The sequence below is a fragment of the Carcharodon carcharias genome, chromosome 14 (genome assembly GCF_017639515.1).
Source record: "Carcharodon carcharias isolate sCarCar2 chromosome 14, sCarCar2.pri, whole genome shotgun sequence".
In the NCBI taxonomy this organism is placed as follows: Eukaryota; Metazoa; Chordata; class Chondrichthyes; order Lamniformes; family Lamnidae; genus Carcharodon; species Carcharodon carcharias.
Window position 1 is genome coordinate 125,064,619 of NC_054480.1, and position 25,243 is coordinate 125,089,861.

General features: G+C 50.6%; 2 protein-coding genes across 13 annotated transcripts in view; both read right to left on the reverse strand.

Moving 5' to 3' along the window:
* The window catches only part of LOC121286919 (unconventional myosin-IXb), a 147,840-nt gene extending 133,887 nt beyond the window's left edge, over nt 1-13,953 (reverse strand). For 10 of the 12 annotated variants that reach the window (XM_041204196.1, XM_041204202.1, XM_041204200.1 and 7 more), the window contains exon 1: nt 13,798-13,953. The gene's annotated coding sequence lies outside the window, so the exon portion shown is untranslated. Of the gene's footprint in view, nt 1-3,264; nt 3,301-13,519; nt 13,745-13,797 lie in introns of those variants that run through there. The other 2 variants (XM_041204193.1, XM_041204195.1) reach the window with 2 other exon arrangements.
* Nucleotides 13,954-20,200: 6,247 nt separating this feature from the next.
* LOC121287308 (C3 and PZP-like alpha-2-macroglobulin domain-containing protein 8) overlaps nt 20,201-25,243 on the reverse strand; it is a 31,702-nt gene continuing 26,659 nt past the window's right edge. The window contains exons 7-8 of the mRNA XM_041205075.1: nt 24,725-24,903; nt 20,201-21,197 (exon numbers count right to left, since the gene is read on the reverse strand). Coding sequence (XP_041061009.1) covers nt 24,728-24,903 — 176 coding nt within the window. The 3' untranslated portion in view covers nt 20,201-21,197; nt 24,725-24,727. The remainder of the gene's footprint in view (nt 21,198-24,724; nt 24,904-25,243) is intronic.

Below are 25,243 nucleotides of genomic sequence, written 5' to 3' on the forward strand. Positions count from 1 at the left end.
GATTCTGCCTCCTTAAAAAATATTTCCTTTCAATAATATTAGAAAAATTTTGGAGATATGAGGAAATGTGTGTTTCATTGGCAAAGATTCATCCAATCGGGTAATGGTCACCTTCCATTGGCCAAGGTGGAGTACCGTGGACACTGGGTGCGTCAGGTGACCAATGGCGGGTGTGTGGGGGGGAATTGGTTAGCAATCGGATATCATGTGACAAAACCACCAGCAAGCACGCCTAGAGTTAGCAACGCCAAGTACATCACAATAGCAAATGGAAAACTAGTAACAGATAACAAGAAAAGTTTTTGGATACGAGTTATGAGGTAAATGAATGTCGCTTGGAGTAGAAGAATACCCCTGCCCAGCAAGGACAAAGGGCAAGAGAAGATTCTGCAAGTTGAGGCACCGATTAATTGGTGGGTGTGAAAGCTAAAAATTGTCAGTCAAGAGACAGATGGCAGAGTGTGGATCCCAAAAGGGCACCAAAAAGCATTCTGGACCCTTAATTTACACAGGACTTAAGCTATTTGGTCACAGAAAACCTGTCCTGGTGCTAGGTTTCACCGAATCAGTTCCTGTGGCATCTCTTGACTGTCCTCCCATCCCATGCCTACAAACAAAGAGGAGGCCTCTCAAACACTGTGTCAAGGATTGTATTCCATCTAACCCCAAAGTGTCAGCTGTGGCTCTGTGGGTAGCACACTCACGTCTGAGTCAGAGGATTGTGGGTTCAAGTCCCATTGTGGGGACTTAAGCCCATATCCAGGCTGATACTCCAGCGCAGTACTGAGGGAACATAGCAATGTCTGAGGTGCTTTCTTTCAGATGAGATGTTAAACTGAAGCCCCCTTTTCTCTCTAAGGTAGACAGAAACGATCCCATGGCATTATTTCAAAGGAGAGCTGAGGAACACTACCCAGTGTCCTAAACAATATCTATTGCTTAATCAACATCACAAAAAAATTATCTGGTCATTATTACATCGCTGTACGCAAATTGCCTATTGCATTTCCTACATCACAACAGTGACTACACTTCAAAAAAGTACTCGGCAGCAAAGCACAATGGGACATTCTGAGATTGTGGAAGTGCTGTAGGAATGCAAGCTCTTATTTCCTTTTAAACATGAAAGATGCTGAGCTTAATCTGAGGAATGCCTTCAAATACACTGGAACTCTTCTACAATCAACAGACAAAAGTGAGAGTCAGTGTGTGTGGGACCCATACCCCAGCAAGAGTCAGTGTGTGTGGAACCCGTACCCCAGTGAGAGTCAGTGTGTGTGGATCCCGTATCCCAGTGAGATTCAGTGTGTGTGGATCCTGTATCCCAGCGAGAGTCAGTGTATGTGGGACCCGTACCCCAGCGAGAGTCAGTGTGTGTGGGACCCATACCCCAGTGAGAGTCAGTGTGTGTGGATCCCATATCCCAGTGAGAGTCAGTGTATGTGGGACCCGTACCCCAGCGAGAGTCAGTGTGTGTGGATCCCATATCCCAGTGAGAATCAGTGTATGTGGGACTCATACCCCAGCGAGAGTCAGTGTGTGTGGGACCCATACCCCAGTGAGAATCAGTGTGTGTGGATCCCGTATCCCAGTGAGAGTCAATGTGTGTGGATCCCGTATCCCAGTGAGAGTCAGTGTGTGTGAGACCCGTACCCCAGCGAGAGTCAGTGTGTGTGGGACCCGTACCCCAGTGAGAGTCAGTGTGTGTGGATCCCATATCCCAGTGAGAGTCAGTGTATGTGGGACCCGTACCCCAGCGAGAGTCAGTGTGTGTGGATCCCATATCCCAGTGAGAATCAGTGTATGTGGGACTCATACCCCAGCGAGAGTCAGTGTGTGTGGGACCCATACCCCAGTGAGAATCACTGTGTGTGGATCCTGTATCCCAGTGAGAGTCAGTGTATATGGGACCCGTACCCCAGCGAGAGTCAGTGTGTGTGGGACCCATACCCCAGTGAGAGTCAGTGTGTGTGGAACCCTTACCCAACAATGCCCTGCTGTCTGGACAAGGCAATTATTTTTCTTGTACAACTAATACCAGGTAAGTCTGAACATTTCTAACCAATCCTAAATAGCAGCTGCAGACTGTCTATCATTGGTCAAAACTGTCATTGGGATCTTAGTAAATTGTAAGAGGGGATGTGTGGGATATTGGCCCATTTCTTTTCATAAAAAGCTGAATAACTGGGAGGGGCTTCACAACAAATCAGCCACATGATTCCCATACATTCACCCTAACTGGACATCGCTGCCTGACCTGCACGGACTTGTTATTTCAACATATAATCTGAAAAATATAAAACGTTTATCAAAATGTATCTTTCACATTTGTGTCATTTATGTATGACCATTAATAACTGATAGCACTGGGGTACAACTCAGACCCCCCATAACACTGGGGCACAGTACTGGTGGGTACAGGTGTGTCACTGTATAACACTGGGGTACAGTATTGGTGGGGACAGGTCTGTCACTGTATAACACTGTGGTACTGTACTGGTGAGGACAGGTCTGTCACTGTATAACACTGGGGTACAGTACTGGTGGGGACAGGTCTGTTACTGTATAACACTGGGGTACAGTACTGGTGGGGACAGGTCTGTCACTGTATAACACTGGGGTACAGTACTGGTGAGGACTGGACTGTCATCTTATAACACTGGGGTACTGTACTGGTGGGTACAGGTGTGTCACTGTAACACTGGGGTACTGTACTGGTGGGTACAGGTGTGTCACTGTATAACACTGGGGTACTGTACTGGTGGGTACAGGTGTGTCACTATAACACTGGGGTACTGTACTGGTGGGTACAGGTGTGTCACTATAACACTGGGCTACTGTAGTGGTGGGTACAGGTGTGTCACTGTATAACACTGGGGCACAGTACTGGTGGGGACAGGTCTGTCACTGTATAACACTGGGGTACAGTACTGGTGGGGACAGGTCTGTCACAGTATAACACTGGGGTACAGATTGGAACTTGAACATTCCTTTGGGGCTTTCACTGAATCCAGGAAACTGACTGTTCCCAGTAAACATTACTCAATCCTTTTCAAATCCCCAATCACTCAACTCCAATCTATCTCAGGCATGTTTCTGAACACATTCATGTTCTTGCAAGCAGACAGAACCATCGGAACAAGGCCAAAATTTAAAAGGAGTAAGAGGTGAATCTCACAGCTCAGACACACACTGGAACTTTTAAATTCTTATCTCCAGCTATTGCCCGATCAACAATTGGGTTTAGAAGGTTACTGGGTATACCTTTCAGCTCTTCTCCTTTCATATGTCAAATTAAACCTGAAACATGGAAAAAAAATGCATCATATTCTGCAGACCTAATCAGTGCGACGCAGAGGACAGAGTTGTTTGAACACAGCTTCACTCCTACATGTAGCAACCAGTTTAACACTGCTTCCCAGGTGTGCAGCCACCCATCAGCCTGAGTTAGCTGGAGCTCAAACCCTCCCCTCCCCCCAGCAGTCTGTCTAGAAGGTGCTGAGTTTAACTAGGTTGCCACTCTGCAGAGGAGATTCACTGGAATGGTACTAGGAATAACAGACTTCAGTTATGTGGAGAGATTGGAGAAGCTGGGATTGTTCTCCTTAGAGCAGAGAAGGCTAAGAGATTTTATTAGGTGTTCAGAAACATGAGGTATTTTGGCCAATGTTCCCCTTAAGTTGCGCACATGCACAACTGTGCAGTGACCTGCACAAGCCATTCAGGGTCATCTCATTTAAGACACTGTGCATGTGCGACTGTGCAATAAAATTTAAAGGTGCCAAGCGCTTAAATGAATGAGCCACTTGTTGATTTTGGTAGAATAGATACTGTCTCCCGTGGCAGGAGTACTTTACCAGTGGTGAAACATTTGGGACGTCCTGGAGTCTTGGAAGGTAAATGCAATAATTCATTAATAGGTGTAAAAGTAAGTTATCCTCCTGGATAAACACCAGTCAAAACTGCTACTGCTAAAAAAATGTTTTCAGGGTTTGGGTGTTGCTGGCAAGACTGGCATTTATCACTCATCTCCAGTTGCCCAGAGGTGCCACCTTCTTAAACCACTGATACTCAAGCTTGATGCAACAGGTTGGTTTCCTTGGCCCATACAGAGGACAGAGTTAGCCACGTTAATGTGGGGCTCGAGTCGCATAGAGTTTAAAGACAGTTTACTACCTGAAAAAGCATCAGTGAACCAGTCAGGTTTTTACAACATCCTAACAGCTTCTGATCAACTGTTTCATATCTGCTACTTGAAAAATTTCTCCCCCTTCTGTAAAGCAGTTCATTCACAGTGCAAGTGGCACTGGTCATCCTGTTCTCACCCAATGTCCACACTCTCCCACTCTAGCAAGGGGGGGGGTGACTGGGTGAAGATTGGGAGGAAGGCTGGCCCGTGGGTGCTGAGGCCAACACCTGCCCTGGCTAACACTGCATAGAGATGAAAATGGAGTCCTGTGTGCTTCAGCTACTCTATCAGAGAATCAGGGCAATGAGACCATCTCTTATGTCAAGGGTGTCCAACCTTCTGTTGCTTTCATGGGCCAAGTGGGTGTGCATTTATGAAAGAGCTCAAGGTATACAGATATAACAACAACTTGCATTTATGTAGCACCATTACTGCAGTAAAATGAAGTGATTATGAAATAAAACAACCGAGCCACAAAAGGAGATATTAGGACAGATGACCAAGAGCTAAGTCAATGAGTTAGGTTTAAGGGGTGTCTGAAAGGAGAGAGGGGTGGGGAATTTTAGGAAGGGTACTATAGAGCTAATGGTCCAGCAGCTGAAAACACAGCCACCAATGATGGAACAATTTTTTTAAGGAATTTATGGGATGTGGGCTTCGCTGGATGGGCCAGCATTTATTGCCCATCCCAATTTGCCCTTGAGAAGGTGGTGGTGAGCTGCCTTTTTGAATCACTGCAGTCCATGTGGTTTAGTTATACCACAGTGCTGTTAGGAAGGGAGTTCCAGGATTTTGAGCCAGCGACAGTGAAGGAACGGCGATATATTTCCAAGTCAAGATGGTGAGTGACTCGGAGGGGAACTTGGAGGTGGTGATGTTCCCATCTATCTGCTGCCCTTGTCCTTCTAGATGGACCCTTCTTCACGTAGTGGTCGTGGGTTTGGTAGGTACTGCCTAAGGAGCCTTGGTGAGTTTCTACAGTGCATCTTATACATGGTACATACTCCTGCTACTGTGCATTGGTGGTGGAGGGAGTGAACGTTTGTGGACGGGGTGACAATCAAGGAGGCTGCTTTATCCTGGGTGGTGTCAAGCTTCTTGATTGTTGTGGGAGCTGCACCCACCCAGGCAAGTGGCAAGTATTCCATCACACTCCTGACTTGTGCCTTGTAGATAGTGAACAGGCGTTGGGGAGTCACTAGGTGAGTTACTCACCACTGGATTCCCAGCCTCTGACCTGCTTTTGTAGTCACAGTATTTATATGGCTAGTCCCGTTCAGTTTCTGGTCAATGGCAACCCCCAGGATATTGATAGTGGGGGATTCAATGATGGCAATGCTGTTGAATGTCAAGGGGCGATGGTTAGATTCTCTCTTGTTGCAGATGGTCATTACCTGACACTTGTGTGGCACGAATGTTACTTGCCACCTGTGAGCTCAAGCCTGGATATTGTCCAGGTCTTGCTGTATTTGGACATGGACTGCTTCAGTATCTGAGTCGTCGCGAATGGTGCTGAACATTGTGCAATCATCAACGAACATCCCCATTTCTAATCTTATGATGGAAGGAAGTTCACTGATGAAGCAGCTGAAGATGGTTGGGCCCAGGACACTACCCTGAGGAACTCCTGCAGTGATGTCCCGGAGCCGAAATGACTGACCTCCAACAACCACAACCATCTTCCTTTGTGCTAGGTATGACTCCAACCAGTGGAGAGTTTTCTCCCCCATTCCCATTGACTCCAGTTTTGATCGGGTTCCTTGATGCCACACTCGGTCAAATGCTGCCCTGATGTCAAGGGCAGTCACTCTCACCTCACCTCTGGAGTTCAGCTCTTTTGTCCATGTTGGTACCAAGGCTGGAATGAGGTCAGGAGCTGAGTGGCCCTGATGGAATCTAAACTGGGTGTCATTGAGCAGGTTATTGCTAAGGAAGTGCCGCTTGATAGCACTGTTGATGACCCCTTCCATTACCTTACTGATGATCAAGAGTAGACTGATGGGGCGGTAATTGGCCGGGTTGGATTTGTCCTGCTTTTTGTGTACAGGACATGCCTGGACAATTTTCCACATAGCCGGGTAGATGCCAGTGTTGTAGCTATACTGGAACAGCTTGGCTCGGGCACGGCAAGTTCTGGAGCACAAGTCTTCAGTATTATTGCCGGAATATTGTCAGGGCCCATAACATTTGCAGTATCCAGTGTCTTCAGCCATTTCTTGATATCATGTGGAGTGAATCAAATTGGCTGAAGACTGGCACCTGTGATGCTGGGGACCTCCAGAGGAGGCTGAGATGGATCATCCACTCGGCACTTCTGGCTGAAGATTGTAGCAAATGCCTTATCTTTTGCACTGATGTGCTGGGCTCCCTCGTCATTGAGGATGGGATATTTGTGGAGCCACCTCCTCCAGTGAGTTGTTTAATTGCCCACAACCATTCATGACTGATGTGGCTGGACTGCAGAGCTTAGATCTGATCCGTTGGTTGTGGGATCGCTTGGCTCTGCCTATCACTTGCTGCTTATGCTGTTTGGCATGCAAGCAGTCCTTTGTTAAAGCTTCACCAGGCTGACACTCATTTTTAGGTGTGCCTGGTGCTGCTCCTGGCATGCCCTCCTGCACTCTTCATTGAACTAGGGTTAATTTCCTGGCTTGATGGTGATGGTAGAGTGGGGGATATGCCAGGCCATGAGGATACAGATTGTGTTTAAGTACAATTCTGCTGCTGCTGATGGCCTACAGCACCTCATGGATACGCGGTCTTGAGTTGCTAGATCAGATTCCTTGAGTAGTCAATACTATCAGATCCTTCTCTGCTTCAAGTGTAATCCACCAATGAGGTAAATGCACAATGTTTCATGCCTCACTCAACCTTCTATCAGATATGTGACAGTATCCTGTTTTAATTGTGTCTTTCATTCTGTGGGCTTGCGAGGTATCTGCTGATCTCACCAAGATGTCGGTCAGTCCGAACAACATGAAACCATTTCTATCTCTGCTCATATTGCTTCCTCAATCCCTCCTCCCCTCTGCCCCACCCCTAATCACTCCTTTCCCCCCTCCACCTCCTCCCAAAAAACATTTTGTTGATCATTCACCCTTACTCTTACCTGGAACACCTTGGGGCATTTTGTGATACAAACATTGCATGATTTGTTCTTGGATGACGGTTTTGTAACAAATTGTGTCATCTTTATTTTTCATATTACATCGGCTTGAAACAACTATTGTTAAAATGGAACCTTTTTTTTTAAACCCAGTTTCAAAATGGAGGCCTGGAGATAATGTGGATTTAGGCCAAGGTCAGATTGCTGGATTTGTAAATCAGTCAGGATTCAGTGAAGGTCCACAAAAGACTGTTTTATCCTCATCAAACTGGATTAGTAATACATTCTAAATCAACATTGATCCCTTTTGCTGTCTGTTTCTATCTGTAACTTCAGCTCATTCAAAACTCTGCTGCCTGCATTCTAACTCGCATCAAACTCCATTCACCCATTATCTCCTGTGCTTGCTGATGTACACTGGCTTCATCTCCCAAGGCCTTCGATTTAAAATTCCCACCACTGTACTTCAATCCCTTCATAGCCTCATCCTTTCCTGCAACTTCTCCAGGTCTCAACACTCTGCCCAGAGCTCCGCTCCCCTCACTTTGACCATTTGCACATTCCACCAAACCCTCCATTGGTGGCCATGCCTTCAGCTGCTTTGGCCCCACACTCTTGGATTCAATCCCTAAACCTCATCAACCTCCTCTTCGACCACATGTTTGGCTGCCCCTCCTAACATATTCTGCTTTCTCTCAATGTCTGTTTTCCTTACATTTCTGTGAAGCAATTTTGGACACTTTCCTTTGTTAAAGGCAGGATATAAATACCACTTGTTGAAGAAAGACATTTTAAAAAATAATTCTTCTCCAAGCACAACCCAAGTTTGGAAAGGGGAGGTGGTTAGAAATTCAACATCCTGCTGGGCAGGTTTCTCACTGAACCAACTCAGAGTCAAATTTCACAGCCATTCCACATGACTGAAATCCAAGTTACAAACTCCCCATTTAATTCTCAGAGATAACAGAGGTATGGGTGGAGTTGGGGGTGGGGAGGGGGGGGGATTGCGGGAAGAACGTAGAAATATCTCCTCTCTGCCCGCTTATCAGCTCACTCTGTCACGTTAGTGACAAGTACTCAGATCAGCAGCAAGAGGGCGTTGCTCAGAAGGTCAGAGTTCAAAAGAGGAAAGCATCCCAAAGGTTCAAATGCCAAACTCATCCGTGGACATGGGGCTAGACCCAGATCCCAGATTCCATCTCTGCTCTACTGTAATTTGCAAAGATGAAGTTTGAATTTTTGGAGCAAAGCAGCTTTTTTATTTAAAAAAAGAGGCATCAGATAATTAAAATGGTGAGGTGTTAAATTTTGATGTGCTGCCCTATAGATTAGCAATTTGTTAGCCTGCTTCTGCAATGATAAACACAATAATAATTGTACATTGATCACAATCTGAGATTGTAGCAGGATGGTCAATTGCTTAAAGTCAAGTTCAATGACCCACTGATGTGGGGAATTGTAGCATGTTCATTACTTTTGTATTATTACATAAGGACAGGATATAAGGTATGCACTAAGTACAGACTTGAGCAACTGATGCAGGTACACTGATCAACTGAAGTCAGTAGTGAGGAGTGCTACATTGTTGGATTTGTCATCCTTCATAAGAGGTGTGAAACCAAGGCTACATGTCTCTTTAACAAGATGGATTATAAGGTTCCCGAGCTTTATTCAGAGAAGAGAAGGGAATCCACGCAGTGTCCTGGTCAATAGTTAACCAAAATACATCACTCTGGCATATCGCTATTTGAGAGTTAGTACTTCAGTGATACTTTGGGCAGTCCTGAGGACAGAATGTCACAACTGTAGTGAGATTCAAACTTGTAAGCTCTAAGTTTCCAATTTGTACCAGAATTGCACCAGGACAGCCTGCAGTAAACTGGGACGGCCATGGTAAAGAAGCAAGAGAGAGCTGGGGAGGGGGACGGATATTGGGACAGAACGTGGTGTGGGGGGTGAGATTGGAACAGATGGTGGTGGGAAATTGAGGTCAATGGTGGGGGAGTGGAAATTGAGATCAGTGGGGAAGGGGGAAGGGGAAATTTGGACCAATGGGGCTGGGAGTAAAATTGGGGATTGGCAATGAGGGAAGCAGGAAACTCCAGGGAATGTGAAATTTCAGTTTAATTCCCCATGGATTTCTGGTCTGTTATGAATCATGTTCTATGACCCTGCTCCTTATGGGTCAGAAATAAGATGGAATGGCCCCAGAACGGCAGAGACAGGCTGGGGTGTGGGGCTGGGGAGAGATGTCTGCTCTGCGATTGGTGGGGTAGCATAAGGTGGGTCACTCTGGGATGGATGGGAGGGGTGGGGGGAGTCACTCTGGGATGGTGGGGGGGATGGGGGGAGTCACTCTGGGATGGGGGGAGTCACTCTGGGATATGGGGATGGGGCGGTGGGGGGAGTCACTCTGGGTTGGGGGGTGGGGGGAGTCACTCTGGGATGGGGGTGGGGTCAGTCACTCTGGGATGGGGGATGGGGGAGTCACTCTGGGATGGGGGATGGGGGGAGTCACTCTGGGATGGGGGGTGGGGGGAGTCACTCTGGGATGGGGGGTGGGGGGAGTCACTCTGGGATGGGGGGTGGGGGGAGTCACTCTGGGATGGGGGGTGGGGGAGTCACTCTGGGATGGGGGGTGGGGGCAGTCACTCTGGGATGGGGGGTGGGGGCAGTCACTCTGGGATGGGGGGTGGGGGCAGTCACTCTGGGATGGGGGGTGGGGGCAGTCACTCTGGGATGGGGGGTGGGGGCAGTCACTCTGGGATGGGGGGTGGGGGCAGTCACTCTGGGATGGGGGGTGGGGGCAGTCACTCTGGGACGGGGGCAGTCACTCTGGGACGGGGGCAGTCACTCTGGGACGGGGGCAGTCACTCTGGGACGGGGGCAGTCACTCTGGGACGGGGGCAGTCACTCTGGGACGGGGGCAGTCACTCTGGGACGGGGGCAGTCACTCTGGGACGGGGGGTGGGGGCAGTCACTCTGGGACGGGGGGTGGGGGCAGTCACTCTGGGACGGGGGGTGGGGGCAGTCACTCTGGGACGGGGGGTGGGGGCAGTCACTCTGGGACGGGGGGTGGGGGCAGTCACTCTGGGACGGGGGGGTGGGGGCAGTCACTCTGGGACGGGGGGTGGGGGCAGTCACTCTGGGACGGGGGGTGGGGGCAGTCACTCTGGGACGGGGGGTGGGGGCAGTCACTCTGGGACGGGGGGTGGGGGCAGTCACTCTGGGACGGGGGGTGGGGGCAGTCACTCTGGGACGGGGGGTGGGGGCAGTCACTCTGGGACGGGGGGTGGGGGCAGTCACTCTGGGACGGGGGGTGGGGGCAGTCACTCTGGGACGGGGGGTGGGGGCAGTCACTCTGGGACGGGGGGTGGGGGCAGTCACTCTGGGACGGGGGGTGGGGGCAGTCACTCTGGGACGGGGGGTGGGGGCAGTCACTCTGGGACGGGGGGTGGGGGCAGTCACTCTGGGACGGGGGGTGGGGGCAGTCACTCTGGGACGGGGGGTGGGGGCAGTCACTCTGGGACGGGGGGTGGGGGCAGTCACTCTGGGACGGGGGGTGGGGGCAGTCACTCTGGGACGGGGGGTGGGGGCAGTCACTCTGGGACGGGGGGTGGGGGCAGTCACTCTGGGACGGGGGGTGGGGGCAGTCACTCTGGGACGGGGGGTGGGGGCAGTCACTCTGGGACGGGGGGTGGGGGCAGTCACTCTGGGACGGGGGGTGGGGGCAGTCACTCTGGGACGGATGGGGGGCAGTCACTCTGGGACGGATGGGGGGCAGTCACTCTGGGACGGATGGGGGGCAGTCACTCTGGGACGGATGGGGGGCAGTCACTCTGGGACGGATGGGGGGCAGTCACTCTGGGACGGATGGGGGGCAGTCACTCTGGGACGGATGGGGGGCAGTCACTCTGGGACGGATGGGGGGCAGTCACTCTGGGACGGATGGGGGGCAGTCACTCTGGGACGGATGGGGGGCAGTCACTCTGGGACGGATGGGGGGCAGTCACTCTGGGACGGATGGGGGGCAGTCACTCTGGGATGCAGGGTGGGGGGAGTCATTCTGGAATGGATGGGGGGTGAAGGATGGGGGAGTCCCTCTGCGATGGACGGGGGGGTGTGGGTGTGTCCCTCCGCGATGGACGGGGGGGTGTGGGTGTGTCCCTCCGCGATGGACGGGGGAGGGGTGTGTCCCTCCGCGATGGACGGGGGAGGGGTGTGTCCCTCCGCGATGGACGGGGGAGGGGTGTGTCCCTCCGCGATGGACGGGGGAGGGGTGTGTCCCTCCGCGATGGACGGGGGAGGGGTGTGTCCCTCCGCGATGGACGGGGGAGGGGTGTGTCCCTCCGCGATGGACGGGGGAGGGGTGTGTCCCTCCGCGATGGACGGGGGAGGGGTGTGTCCCTCCGCGATGGACGGGGGAGGGGTGTGTCCCTCCGCGATGGACGGGGGAGGGGTGTGTCCCTCCGCGATGGACGGGGGAGGGGTGTGTCCCTCCGCGATGGACGGGGGAGGGGTGTGTCCCTCCGCGATGGACGGGGGAGGGGTGTGTCCCTCCGCGATGGACGGGGGAGGGGTGTGTCCCTCCGCGATGGACGGGGGAGGGGTGTGTCCCTCCGCGATGGATTGTGGGGGGGGGGGGGGGGGGGGGGGGGAAAGAGTCCCTCTGCTATGGATGGGAGGGGGGAAAGAGTCCCTCTGCGACGGATGGGGGGGCAGGGGGAGTCCTTCTGTGACGGATGGGAGGTGGTGGGGGGAGAGAGTCCCTATGCAACGGATTGGTGGGTGCGGGGGCGGTAAGGGTCCCTCTGCGATGGATGGGGGGGTGGGGGGAGTCCTTCTGCGATGGATGGGTGGGGCGGGGGGAGTCCCTCTGTGATGGATGGGGGGTGGGCGCAGTCACTCTGGGAAGGATGGAGGGGTGGGGGGATTCACTCTGGGAAGGATGGAGGGGTGGGGGGAGTCACTCTGGGATGGATTGGGGGCGGGGGGAGTCCCTCTGCGATGGATTCGGGGTGGGGGGAGTCCCTCTGCGATGGATTGGGGGGGCGGGGGGAGTCCCTCTGCGATAGATTGGGGAGGCGGGGGGAGTCCCTCTGCGATAGATTGGGGGGGCGGGGGGAGTCCCTCTGCGATAGATTGGGGGGGCGGGGGGAGTCCCTCTGCAATGGATGGGGGGTGGGCAGGGTCACTCTGGGAAGGATGGAGGGGTGGGGGGAGTCACTCTGGGATGGAGGGAGTCACTCTGGGATGGAGGGGTGGGGGGAGTCACTCTGGGATGGTGGGGTGAGTCACTCTGGGATGAGGGGGGGTGTGGGGTGGGGGAGTCACTCTGGGATGACGGGGTGGGGGGAGTCACTCTGGGATGTGGGGTGGGGGGAGTCACTCTGGGATGAGGGGGGTGTGGGGTGGGGGGAGTCACTCTGGCATGAGAGGGGGTGTGGGGTGGGGGGAGTCACTCTGGCATGAGAGGGGGTGTGGGGTGGGGGGAGTCACTCTGGGATGAGGGGGGTGTGGGGTGGGGGGAGTCACTCTGGGATGAGGGGGGTGTGGGGTGGGGGGAGTCACTCTGGGATGAGGGGGGTGCGGGGAGTCACTCTGGGATGAGGGGGGTGCGGGGAGTCACTCTGGGATGAGGGGGGTGGGGGGAGTCACTCTGGGATGAGGGGGGGTGTGGGGTGGGGGGAGTCACTCTGGGATGAGGGGGGGTGTGGGGTGGGGGGAGTCACTCTGGGATGAGGGGGGTGTGGGGTGGGGGGAGTCACTCTGGGATGAGGGGGGGTGGGGGGAGTCACTCTGGGATGAGGGGGGGTGGGGGGAGTCACTCTGGGATGAGGGGGGTGTGGGGTGGGGGGAGTCACTCTGGGATGAGGGGGGGTGTGGGGTGGGGGGAGTCACTCTGGGATGAGGGGGGGAGTCACTCTGGGATGTGGGGGGGGTGCTGTGGGGTGGGGGGAGTCACTCTGGGATGTGGGGTTGGGGGAGCCACTCTGGGGTGTGGGGTGGGGGGAGCCACTCTGGGGTGTGGGGTGGGGGGAGCCACTCTGGGGTGTGGGGTGGGGGGAGCCACTCTGGGGTGTGGGGTGGGGGGAGCCACTCTGGGGTGTGGGGTGGGGGGAGCCACTCTGGGATCTGCTACCTGCAATCGCGGGACATGATTCAACAGTTCAAAAAGATCCAGACTGAGAGAGAGCTCTTTAAAAAGGTGAAAGAATTCTTACATTTGTTGGGAACTAAGCGGTTGGAGTCGCTCCGGATTCTGGATAAAGGCGGGGACCTGATTAATGGATCCTTGGCCACTTGGCGACGGTGAATATTTGGTTGTAAGACTTCCTGCCTCTAAGAGTTTCTCGGAGCGCGGCTCTTTCACACAAAGTTACTCGCAGCCTCTCCGAGCTGAGGAATTCTAAAGCTCGGATACTTTGTATCTTCTTTCCGGAAACCAGCGGCTCAACTCGCAACAAAACGGCAACATGGTAACGAAAGCGGAATTTCTCACCAGCCCCCGAGTGATGGATCCTTCCAGCCCGGCTGCTGGGCTCCGTATCCCGGGACCCGGCCTCCCGGCCTCGGCGACCCTCAGCCCTTGTGAATTTCACCCATTCCCTCGGCCAAAGGGCGTCAGTTTCACTCTAGTTTCATGCGGCGGGGGAGTTGGGGGGGGTGGGGGGGCGGGGTGTTGGTTTTTGTGAAACTGACCAGCCCAAGTCCGCTCTGACTCGCTCAACGCTCGGCTTCCGGCTCCAGCAAATAAACTCAACTCAAATCTAAAACACTTTTTCCTGTTTCCGCCTCTCTTTGCTCAGTTTTTTTTCTGTTTCTGACGGGGTGGGGGGGGGGGGCGGTGGTGGTGGAGTTCCAGCGCCTTCTCACGGTCGAAAGCTGAATCAATCTTTTTGTCTGTCTCTCTCTCTCTCTCTCACACCCCCGAGTATCAGTTCTCTCTCCGCAAAGCTCTGACTCTCAATTGGTAACCAGACTTCATCCTGTCCCTAAACTAAACCGAGTGAGTTATTCGACCGTGTGAGGCGGCACCGCCGACAGGGAGGGTGGGATGTCACTGAGACTGTCTCTCAGCCACGTGGAGCGAGAATGTCCCGGTCTGATGCCAACCTGCGCACAAGTCAGGATATTAAAAGACTTGCATTTCTATAGCGCCTTTCACCACCTCAAGTCAAAAGACGTTTCGGAGCCTCTCAAATACTTTTGAAGTGTGGACGCTGGTGTAATGCGCCACTCAATTCGTGCAGAGCAAGATCCCACAAACAGCAATGTGATAATGATCAGGTCATCTTCTGTAGTGATGTTGGTTGGGGGATCAGGGTCATGTGAAGCCTCCGGGGATGGTCTCTTGGCGGTCGCCCAGGTGAGGGTTCAATGCTCCGTTACAAACCGCGGCCAGTGGTGGCGCAGGAATTCTCGGTGCTGATGATGGAAGAGTTGGGAACCGGGAGGGACAACGGCTGCTTCCAGATGGAGGGAGGGTCCCTCGGAAAGGGGACCCGGCGTTTCTTTTAAACACTCAGGAGGAAGGTAACGGGAAACCGCCTCATGGATTCTTTTCTCTGGTCCTTTTGTTAATTTCTCATTGAAAATGGGAGGCTCCGACCAGCAACTGGAAAGTGCAAACCGTGAGGCGTGGGGAAATGAACAGAGGAGCTGTAATTAGGCTGATCACTGCTCCAAGGCTGAGGGATAAATATCAGCTGTAAGACACCAGAGAATATTCCTGCTGTTCAATATAGTGCCCGTGGGATTTTTACATCCGCCTTAGAGGACAGACCTGGGTTTATCATATCAAATGCACAGCACCACAAACAGTACAGCATTCCCTCAGTTCTGACCCTCCGACAGTGCGGCGCTCCCTCAGTTCTGACCCTCCGACAGTGCGGCGCTCCCTCAGTTCTGACCCTCCGACAGTGCGGCGCTCCCTCAGTTCTGACCCTCCGACAGTGCGGCGCTCCCTCAGTTCTGACCCTCCGACAGTGCGGCGCTCCCTCAGTTCTGACCCTCCGACAGTGCGGCGCTCCCTCAGTTCTGACCCTCCGACAGTGCGGCGCTCCCTCAGTTCTGACCCTCCGACAGTGCGGCGCTCCCTCAGTTCTGACCCTCCGACAGTGCGGCGCTCCCTCAGTTCTGACCCTCCGACAGTGCGGCGCTCCCTCAGTTCTGACCCTCCGACAGTGCGGAACTCCCTCATACTGACTCTCCGACAGTGCGGCACTCCCTCAGTACTGACCCTCCCACAGTGCGGCACTCCCTCAGTACTGATCCTCCCACAGTGCAGCACTCCCTCAGTACTGACCCTCCCACAGTGCGGCACTCCCTCAGTTCTTACCCCCCCACATTGCGGCACTCCCTCATACTGACTCTCTGACAGTGCGGCACTCCCTCAGTACTGACCCTCTGACAGTGCGGCGCTCCCTCAGTTCTACATTGGAATTTTGTGCTCAAATCTCTGGAGTGGGTCTTGAATCCAGTGTCTCCTGACTCAGGTGAGACAGTTAGCCATTGACTCACAGCTCCTATAGTAAACGTTTATTATGTGAGAACAATATTAGATGCTGACACCAGGACAGTGGGAGGAACCCGTACCCCAGTGAGAGTCAGCACCTTCAGGTGGGGAGCGGGACCTGTACCCATGTGAGAGCACCTTCAGAGGAGGGGAGGGACCTGTACCCCAGCAAGCGAGTCAGCACCTTCAAGGAAGTAAACTGGGGGACATGATCCTGTGTTTAGAGTTGTGCAAATGCTGCCAGTACTTTACCTGCACATCACCAGCTCAATATCCACTCAGTGAAGTTGACCTTGGGATTGTGCATGAGGTTCCTGCCAGTCAGTATATTTCAGCCCCTATTCCCCCACCCCACCATTTCCACCACTGGCAGGGTGTTGACCTTCAAGCAGTTCTTGTGTTCGGAGGCAGAAGAGGAAAGCAGCATCTCCCCTCAATCCCTCTAGACTGTCCCCTTGTGTGTGAGGAGGGGATATCAATCCATCATCATCAGGCCAAGAACACAGACGAGCAACTTAACCCAGCCCATTATGGAGGATCTCTGATTTTTTTGTGGTTGTGTTTGTCACTCCGTACAGTGCTCACTGGTGTGAGCTGGACAACAGATTGGCAGGGTATGCTTTCACAGCTGAGCCCATTCTCTGCATCAACATGTGACACTATGCTGCAGTGTATCTGAGTGGATCAGAATCACAGGTGTACCGAGTAATGTTCCCTGCAAACTCTGTGCCATCTAGCAACACTGAAGTTGACCCCTTTAAGTTACTGCATGTGCAGCCACGCAAAAAAAATCTAAAGGGGCAATATACTTCAATAAATCACCCCCCCTAAAAAAAAAATTAACGGGAATGCGGATACTGAGGACAGTTAAAGCAACATAACTGAGATCAGCTCATTCTGCACAGGCCAGACACAAAGTCTTGGCCATTTCTGTTCTGTACCAATTGAACCAGAAGAGGTGCCATTCCCATTAAGGTGAGCTTGTCCTGATTTGTTGACTCTTGTTTACTGAACACTATTTTCCCATATCAGAACTTTGGGCAAAGATTTTAGCAAAGTGAATTTTTCTGATTTCTCCTGTAAATTTGGTGAATAATGGTGGAGTTCTGGTTAATCGCTGCACTGATGCTCGCTCAGCTCCTCTCGTGCAGAATAGTGGGAATTGAATTACTTTTGTTACACCCAGAGTTAACTGCTCCAAATGCCCTCTGGCCAGACTCCCACCTAAATTTGGGCTCCTCTAAAACTTTATTTCCCATATATGGTTGATATGGACGGCAGCGGCAAGGTAGCTCACCTCCACCTTCTTGAGGGCAATTAAGGATGGGCAATAAATGCTGGGCCAGCCAGTAACACCCACATCCCATGAATGAATAAAAAAATGTGCATGGACTTTTAAAAGGTATTTGACAAAGTACACAAGATATTTGTAAAATTAAAGCCCATGGGTTTAAAGGGCCTCACGGATATAAAATTGTTAAACACAAAGTAGGATATTGTGATGAGGGGTTGTTTCTCAGACTGGAGGGAGTATACAGCGATGTCCCCCAGCAGTCAGTGTTAGAATCACAGCTCCCTCTGATCTGTTAATGACCTGGATTTATACAGAGCATAATTTCAAAGTTTGCAGATGATATAAAACTCAGAAATTTGGAACTTGCTGAAGTGGATAGTAACAGACTTCAGGAAGCTGTGGACTGAGTGGTGAAATAGGCAGGCACATGGCAGATGAAATATAACACAGAAAAGTATGAGGTGAAACATTTTAGTAAGAACAATTATATGGTGACTTTAAACAGTAAAACATCCCAAAGTGCTTCACAGGAGTGATAATCAAACAAAATTAACATTGAACAACATAAAGATTATTAGGGCAAATGACCAGAAGTTTTTTTTTTAAAAATTCTTTCACAGGATGTGGCAAGGCCACTTTTATTGCCCATCCCTAATTGCCCTTGAGAAGGTGGTGGTGAGCTGCCTTCTTGAACCGCTGCAGTCCATGTGGTTTGGGTACACCCACAGTGCTGTTAGGAAGAGAGTTCCAGGATTTTGACCCAGCGACAGTGAAGGAACGGTGATATATTTCTACATCAGGGTGGTGAGTGACTTGGAGGAGAACTTGCAGGTGGTGGTGTTCCCATGTTTGCTGTCTTTGTCCTTCTAGATGGTTGTGGGTTTGGAAAGTGCTGTCTAAGGAGCCTTGATGAATTCCTGCAGTGCATCTTGTAGATGATACACATTGCTGCTGCTGTGCGTCAGTGGTAGAGGGAGTGAATGTTTGTGGATGTGGTGCCAATCAAGCAGGCTGGATGGTGTCCAGCTTCTTGAGTGTTGTGGGAGCTGCACTCACCCAAGTGGGGAGTATTCCATCACACTCCTGATTTGTTGCCTTGTAGATAGCGGGCAGGCTTTGGGGAGTCAGGAAGGAGAGCAATTAAAATCAGGGATCAGAATTAGAGGAGTACAGGAATATCATAGATTTGGAAGAGATTACAAAGATAGAGGGGAAAAATTGTGGAGTGATTTGAAAATAAGGATGAGAATTTGAAAACAGAGGTTTGCTTTACTGGGGCCCAGGAAGGTCAGGCAAGCACAGTGATGAATGTGAACAGAGCTTGAGAGTTAGGACACAGGCAGAATTTTGAATGACCTCAAGTTTGTAGAGGGTAGAATATCAGAGGGTAGCCAGGAGTGTGTTAGATCTAAAGGAAGCAAAGGCATGAATAAAGGTTTCAGCAGCAGGTAAGCTGAGGCAGGGGTATAGTTGGACTATGTTACAGAGATGGAATTAGGCAGAGTGATGCTGCAGATATGTGGTCAGAAGCTCATCTTAGGATCAAATATGACACCAAGGTTGTGAATTCTGGTTCAGCCTTGGACAGTTCCCAGGGAGAGGGACAGAGTTTGAGACTTTGGTTTTCTCAATATTTAATTGGAGGAAATTTCTTTTCATCCAGACTGGATGTCAAACAAGCAGTCTGACGATTTAAAGACAGTGGAGGAGTTGGGAGAACTGGTGGGTGAAATTGAGTTGGGTGGTAATAGTACTTGTGAAAATGACACCGTCACCAAGGGGGAGCATGCAGATGAGAAATTGGAGGGGCCAAGAATAGATTCTAGAATAGAAGTAACAAAGAAAAGGATAAGCAATTTGAGTTAAATGGTACAATGTTAAAAGGGTTTGCAGGAAGAGAGAGACCTGGGGGCATATGTACACAAATCTTTGAAGTGACAGGACAAGTTGAGAAGGCTGTTAACAAAGTATAATGGATCCTTGGTTTTTATTAATAGTGCAGAAAAGCAAGGAGGTGATGTGAAATCACTATAAATCACAGGTTAGGCCCCAGCTGGAGGGCTGTGTCCAATTTTGGGCTCCACACTTTAGGAAAGATGTTGAGGCCTTGGAGAGGGTGCGGAGGAGACTTACTCGAATGAGACCTGGGATGTGGGACTTTAGTTAATGTGGAGAGACTGTAGAAGCTGGGATTGTTCTCCTTTAGGCAGAGAACGATAAAGGGAGGTTTGATAGAAGTGTTCAAAATCATGAGGAATTTTGTAAAGGAGAAGAAATTGTTCCAAGTGGCAGAATGGTCAGTAACCAGAGGACAGTGATTTAAGGTGATTGGCAAGAACCGGAGAAGACATAAGGAAATCTGGTTATTTTTTTACACCGTGAGTTATTCTGATCAGCAATGTGCCAGAAACAGATTCAATAGAAAAAGAAACATTTGCATTTATATAGCATATTTCACAATCTCCTGACCCCCTGAAGCGCTTTACAGCCAATGAGGTACTTTTGAAGTACAGTCACTGAGGTGATATAGGAAACATGAAAACCAATTTGTGCAGAGCAAGAGCCCATGAAACAGCAAGATAAAACTGACTAGATAATCTGTTTGTAGTGATGTTGATCAAGGGATAAATATTAACCCGGATACTAAAATTCAAAAGTGATTTGGATAAATGCTTGAAGGGAAAAAAAATACAGGGCATTAGGGAAAGAGCAGGGGAGTGGGCTTAATTGGACACGTTTAACAAAAAGCCAGCACAGGAGAGGGGCCAAAAGGCCTTTTCTGGCACTGTCAGGTTCTAGTTCATTGCTGTATTACTTGACATTGTCCACTTGATGGCGGTATCAGTACCACCAGATGGCAACATGGATAATTACAGTGGGCAGACTGCAGGTTAAACACAGTAGGCAAGGGGACAACAGGGAGGGGAGGGGGAGGGGGAGGGGGCGGAGGGGAGGGGAGGGGAGGGGTGGGGGAGGGAGGGGAGGGGTGGGGGAGGGGGAAGAGGGCAGATAAGACATGACCTAATTGAATGGCTAAGCAGTCTTGATGGGCTGAATGGCCTCCTCCTGTAGCTGTGACTCTCAATGCTGTGACTGTGAGTGAGTTAATGTGTTGGAAGAAGTTGAAAGGTGAGTGAATTGGTACAAACACAGAATTAAAGTCAGAACCAATATGTTTTTGGGAAGATCATCACCTTTATTATTGGAAGATACGATGCCTTCACATCGATGCAAAACTGCCAACCCCCACATTCCTTACACTGAGCATCTCGGCCCAGGGGTAATGGATTGGTGCCGAGGACCCTTCCCCCACTGCCAGTCCCATTGTGGGGTTCTCTGTAGCATCCAGTGAGATGCAAGAGCCTCCACTTTGGAGGATGGTGGTGGTGGTGGGGGGCTGTAGGCGGTGTTTGGGGTGAATGGCTTTAATACACTGGGGGCTAGAATTCAGTGCTGGGGGGGGTGGGGCAGTGGTGACTTCAACCAAATGCCCTTCAGTCTCTTCAATAACCCTGAATGGATACTGAGGAAGAGGGGAGGGCAGTTAAGAAATAAGGCAGCGGGGGGAGGGGAGGAGGAGGGGAGGGGAGGGGACGTTTATGTAGGGAGTGAGGGAAGGAGGACAGGGAGGTGGGGGAGGTGGAGGGAATCTCACTGGAGATTTCTGCAGAGGAGCCACAGCCTTGCAGCTGAATTAACTGCCCCTCTGGAGAGCATGAATGTCCTCCACTGGAAGGGAGAAATTGTAAATAATTAAAAAAATTAAATAATAAACGTTAGGAAGTTGACCTTTGACCCAGCTCTAGGAGAAAGAGGAGCTTTAACTAAAACACAAATATAAATATCACAAAGTGAAGATTGGAACACTTATAATTACAAAATATAAATACCAGATTCCACTAATGTGCCTGCTTGGTTTAAACAATACTAAAGGATAAATATGTCTAGTCTATTTAATAGTTGGGTGCGGATAATATTGTGCTGTCTTCAGCAGCAGTGCTTGGTCCTTGTAACATATAAACAAACATGTACAGGGCAGAATTTCTGTGTTCTCTGATTCCTCCTCTTCCTGTGCCTGAGAATCCATATTCTGTTAGGGAAGAAACAGAATAGTTTCTCAGTGACTCAGGACAGACACAGACAGGCACCCCACTCCATACAAGAACTTATATTTATATAGCATCTTTAATCCCAAGGCACTTCTCAGGAGCTTTATAAAACAAAATATGACATGAGGCCACATAGGGAGATATTAGGTCAGGTGACCAAAGAGGTAGGTTTTAAGGAGCATCTTAAAGGAATGGGGAGAGGGAGAGAGGTAAGAGATTTAAGGAGGGAAATCTAGAGCTTAGGGCCCAGGCCACAGTAGGCGCAGCCACCAAAATTAAAATCGGGGATGCTCAAGAGGCCAGAATTGGAGGAGTATAGCGATCTGAGGGTTGTGGGGCTGGAGGAAATTACAGAGATAGAGAGGGGAGGCTATGGAGGGATTTGAAAACAAGGATAAGAATCTTCAAATCAAAAAGTTGCTTTAACTGGGAACCAATGTTCCCAGAGAGCACAGGGGTTATAGTCAGATGGAACTTAGTGAGAGTTATGGGCAGCAGAGTTTTGGATGAGGGTAGAATGTGGGAGAGCAGTTGGAATAGGCAAGTCTCCAGGTAAAAAAGGCAGATGAACTGAGGCTGGAGTGAAGTTGGCCAATGTCATGGAGGTGGAAGAAGGTGATATCTTCATGATGGCACGAGGAGCAGGTCATCTTGGGATCAAATACGGCACCAAGGTCGCAACCAGACTGGTTTAATCTCAGACAGTTGCCAAGCAGAGGGGTGGAAGAAATTTCTGCTCGTCCAGTACTGGATGTTGATAAACAGTCGGGTAATTTAGAGACAGCGGAGGAGTCGAGAGAGGTGGTGGTGAGGTACAGCTGGGTGTTGTCAGTGTACATATGAAAACTAACACTGGGCTTTCAGATGATGTCGCCGAGGAGCATCGTTTAGATGAGAAATAGGAGGGCCAAGGATAGATCCTTGGGGGACACCTGAGGTAACGGTGCAGGAACAGGAAGGGATTCTCTGGCTATGATTAGGTAGGTAAGGTTGGGAGCAGGTGAGAGCAGTCGCCCCCAGCTGGGCGACAGCGGAGAGGGGTTGGAGGAGGATGGTGTGGTCAAACTATGTCAAAGGCTGCAGACAGGTCAAGAAGGACGAAGAGGGAATGTTTACATTTGTCACAGACACAGAGGATGTCATTGGTGACTGTGATAAAAGCTGTTTTGGTACTTTGGCAGGGGCAGAAATCTGATTGGATGGTTTCAAACATGGAATTCTGGGAACAATGAGCACAGATTTGAGAGGTGACACATTCAAGGACTTGAGGGGAAGGGGAGGTTGGAGGTGGGATGGTAGTTTGCAGGGTGGCAGAGTCAAAGGTTGGTATCTCGAGGAGAGGGTAACGATGGTGGATTTAAAAGGAGAGATGAAAAACACCGGAAGAGAGAGAACCCTTTACAATATCAGCTAACACAGGGACCAGGAGTTTAGGGGGAAGTAGGATTGAGGGAGGTGGGTCTTTTTTTATTCTTTCACAGGATGTGGGCTTCGCTGGCTGAGCCAGCATTTATTGCCCATCCCTAATTACCCTTGAGAAGGTGGTGGTGAGCTGCCTTCTTGAATCGCTGCAGGTACACCCACAGTGCTGTTAGGGAGGGAGTTCCAGGATTTTGACCCAGTGACAGTGAAGGAGCGGCGATATATTTCCAAGTCAGGATGGTGAGTGGCTTGGAGGAGAACTTCCAGATGGTGGTGTTCCCATGTGTCTGCTGCCCTTCTCCTTCTAGATGGTAGTGGTTGTGTGTTTGGAAGGTGCTGTCCAAGGAGCCTTGGTGAGATTCTGCAGTGCATCTTGTAGATGGTACACACTGCTGCTACTGTGCGTCAGTGGTGGAGGGAGTGAATGTTTGTGGATGTGGTGCCAATCAAGTGGGCCGCTTTGTCCTGGATGTTGTCAAACTTTGAGTGTTGTGGGAGCTGCACTCATCCAGGCAAGTGGAGAATATTCCATCACACTCCTGACTTGTGCCTTGTAGATGGTGGACAGGCTTCGAGAAGTCAGGAGGTGAGTTACTCGCCATAGGATTCCTAGCCTCTGACCTGCTCTTGTAGCCACAGTATTTATGTGGCTAGTCCAGTTCAGTTTCTGGTCAATGGTAACCTCCAGGATGTTGATAGTGGGGGATTCAGTGATGGTAATGCCATTGAATGTCAAGGGGAGATGGACAAAATGAGCTTAGAGAGGGAGGGGGATGAAGGGAGATATGAGTGAAACTAGAGAAAGATTTGAGTTCAGAGCTAGGACAGGGGGGAAGCATTAATGGATGTTTGGCCTGGTGGCTAGTAGAAGGGAGGGATGTGGCAGAAGCAGCTGATTGGATTGTCACAATCTTAGTGATGAAGAACTCCATAAACTCCTCACACTTGTTGTTGGAGGAAAGAATGGAGGAGACGGGGAGCGGGATGTGAGTAAAGAGATGATTTGCAATAAAGAAACCAGGGGGTATCTTTGTAATCCAGGATGATCGTGGAGTAGTGAACAGTTTTCGCAGATGAGAGAAGGACCTGATAGAGTTTGATGTGGTTCAGCCAGATCTGGTGGTGAATGGCTAAATCAGTTCTTTGCCATATTCTTTCAAATCTGCATCCCTTAGATTTAAGAGAGTAGAGGTGAGGACTATACTGGCAGAAACAGACAGGGTGAGAGAGCAATCATTTTATTGGGGACTAGGGCATCAAATGTAGAGGTTAGGGTGTAGCTGAGGTAATCAAGTCTTCCAGAAATGTTGTGGTGGACAGAGGGCCAGAGGCCAGATAGTTAGGAATCTGAATGTGCAGTTGTTAGTGAATTGGGGACTAGATTTTTTTCAGGGATGGATACAGGAGGCGGTAGGGTTGGGGGTTGGAATTGGGATGTGGATGGAGAGTGATACAAGGAAGTGATCAGAGTTGGCCTTACCTGTGATTGACATGATGGCAGTAGTGAAGCCACATGAGATGCCAGGGGGTGACTGAATGTGTGTTTGGGAGTTTACATGGAGGGAGAGGTTCTGGGAGGATAGCAGGGCAGTGAACTCAAGAGAGAGAGCCCAATAAGTAAAATGGAGGTTGAAATCACTAGGAAGTCACTCAGAGCAGAGGCTGAGGGAGGAAAGTGGTGAAGAAATCTTGGTGCAAAATCTTTTGCTGTACTTGGGAGGGCAGCAGAGAACTGGGATTTGAAATGAGATGTGAGAGAAGTGGAACATAGTGAGATGTTCAAAGGAGGAGAAAGAAGAGTTGGAGGTCAGGCCAAGGTGTGATTTGGTGAGACACATCAAGTCTGTGTCTCTTGGGCTTAGGGGAGTGGAGATGAGGGCACAGGCCAAACTGTGGAGAACAGCCAGGGTGAGAGAGAGAAATGGTTTTATTGTACACCAACACACTCACTCACACTGCTCCCACTTTATATCCACACAAATCTCAACAACTAACTACTGCAGTGACACAGGGAGTTCATTCAATCCAGTAAGGTCAACATTACTGGGTGCGTGACTGTTATTTACTAATGGTTTCTGACGATTACCATTCACTTTTGACTGAAGCCCTCATCTGTTCTCCCTCTGCTCCCCTGGCTCTGTTGCTCTGTCTGATCTTCATTCATTTCAAACCCATCATCTTCATCGGATACAAACTCCGGGTCATACTCGTAACTCATTCCATAAGAGTAATAAGAAAGTTCCGATTGTGGCACAGTGACACCGTCTGTGTGAGGGAAAAGGGGGAAAGCATCGGGGAAGGGGTTTGGAGAGAAAGACGACAGAGTAACAGGAGAAAGAGGAAAAGCAAAGGAGAGGAGAGAGGGGGAGTAATGTTAGTGAAAGGGAAAAGGGAGGGACAGAGAGGAATAGAATGAAAGGGTGAAGTATGAGGAGAGGGATGGAATGTGAAGGAGGAGAAAGAGTTTGAGGTAGAGATAGAGAGAGAGGGTGGGACCAAAGGAATGTGACAGTGAGGGAGGCATGGAACAAGACAGGAAAAGATAGAAGGGGGAGAAAGGGAGAGAGGGAGTGAGAGAGATCAGGGATCAGGAAAAAAAGCAGGA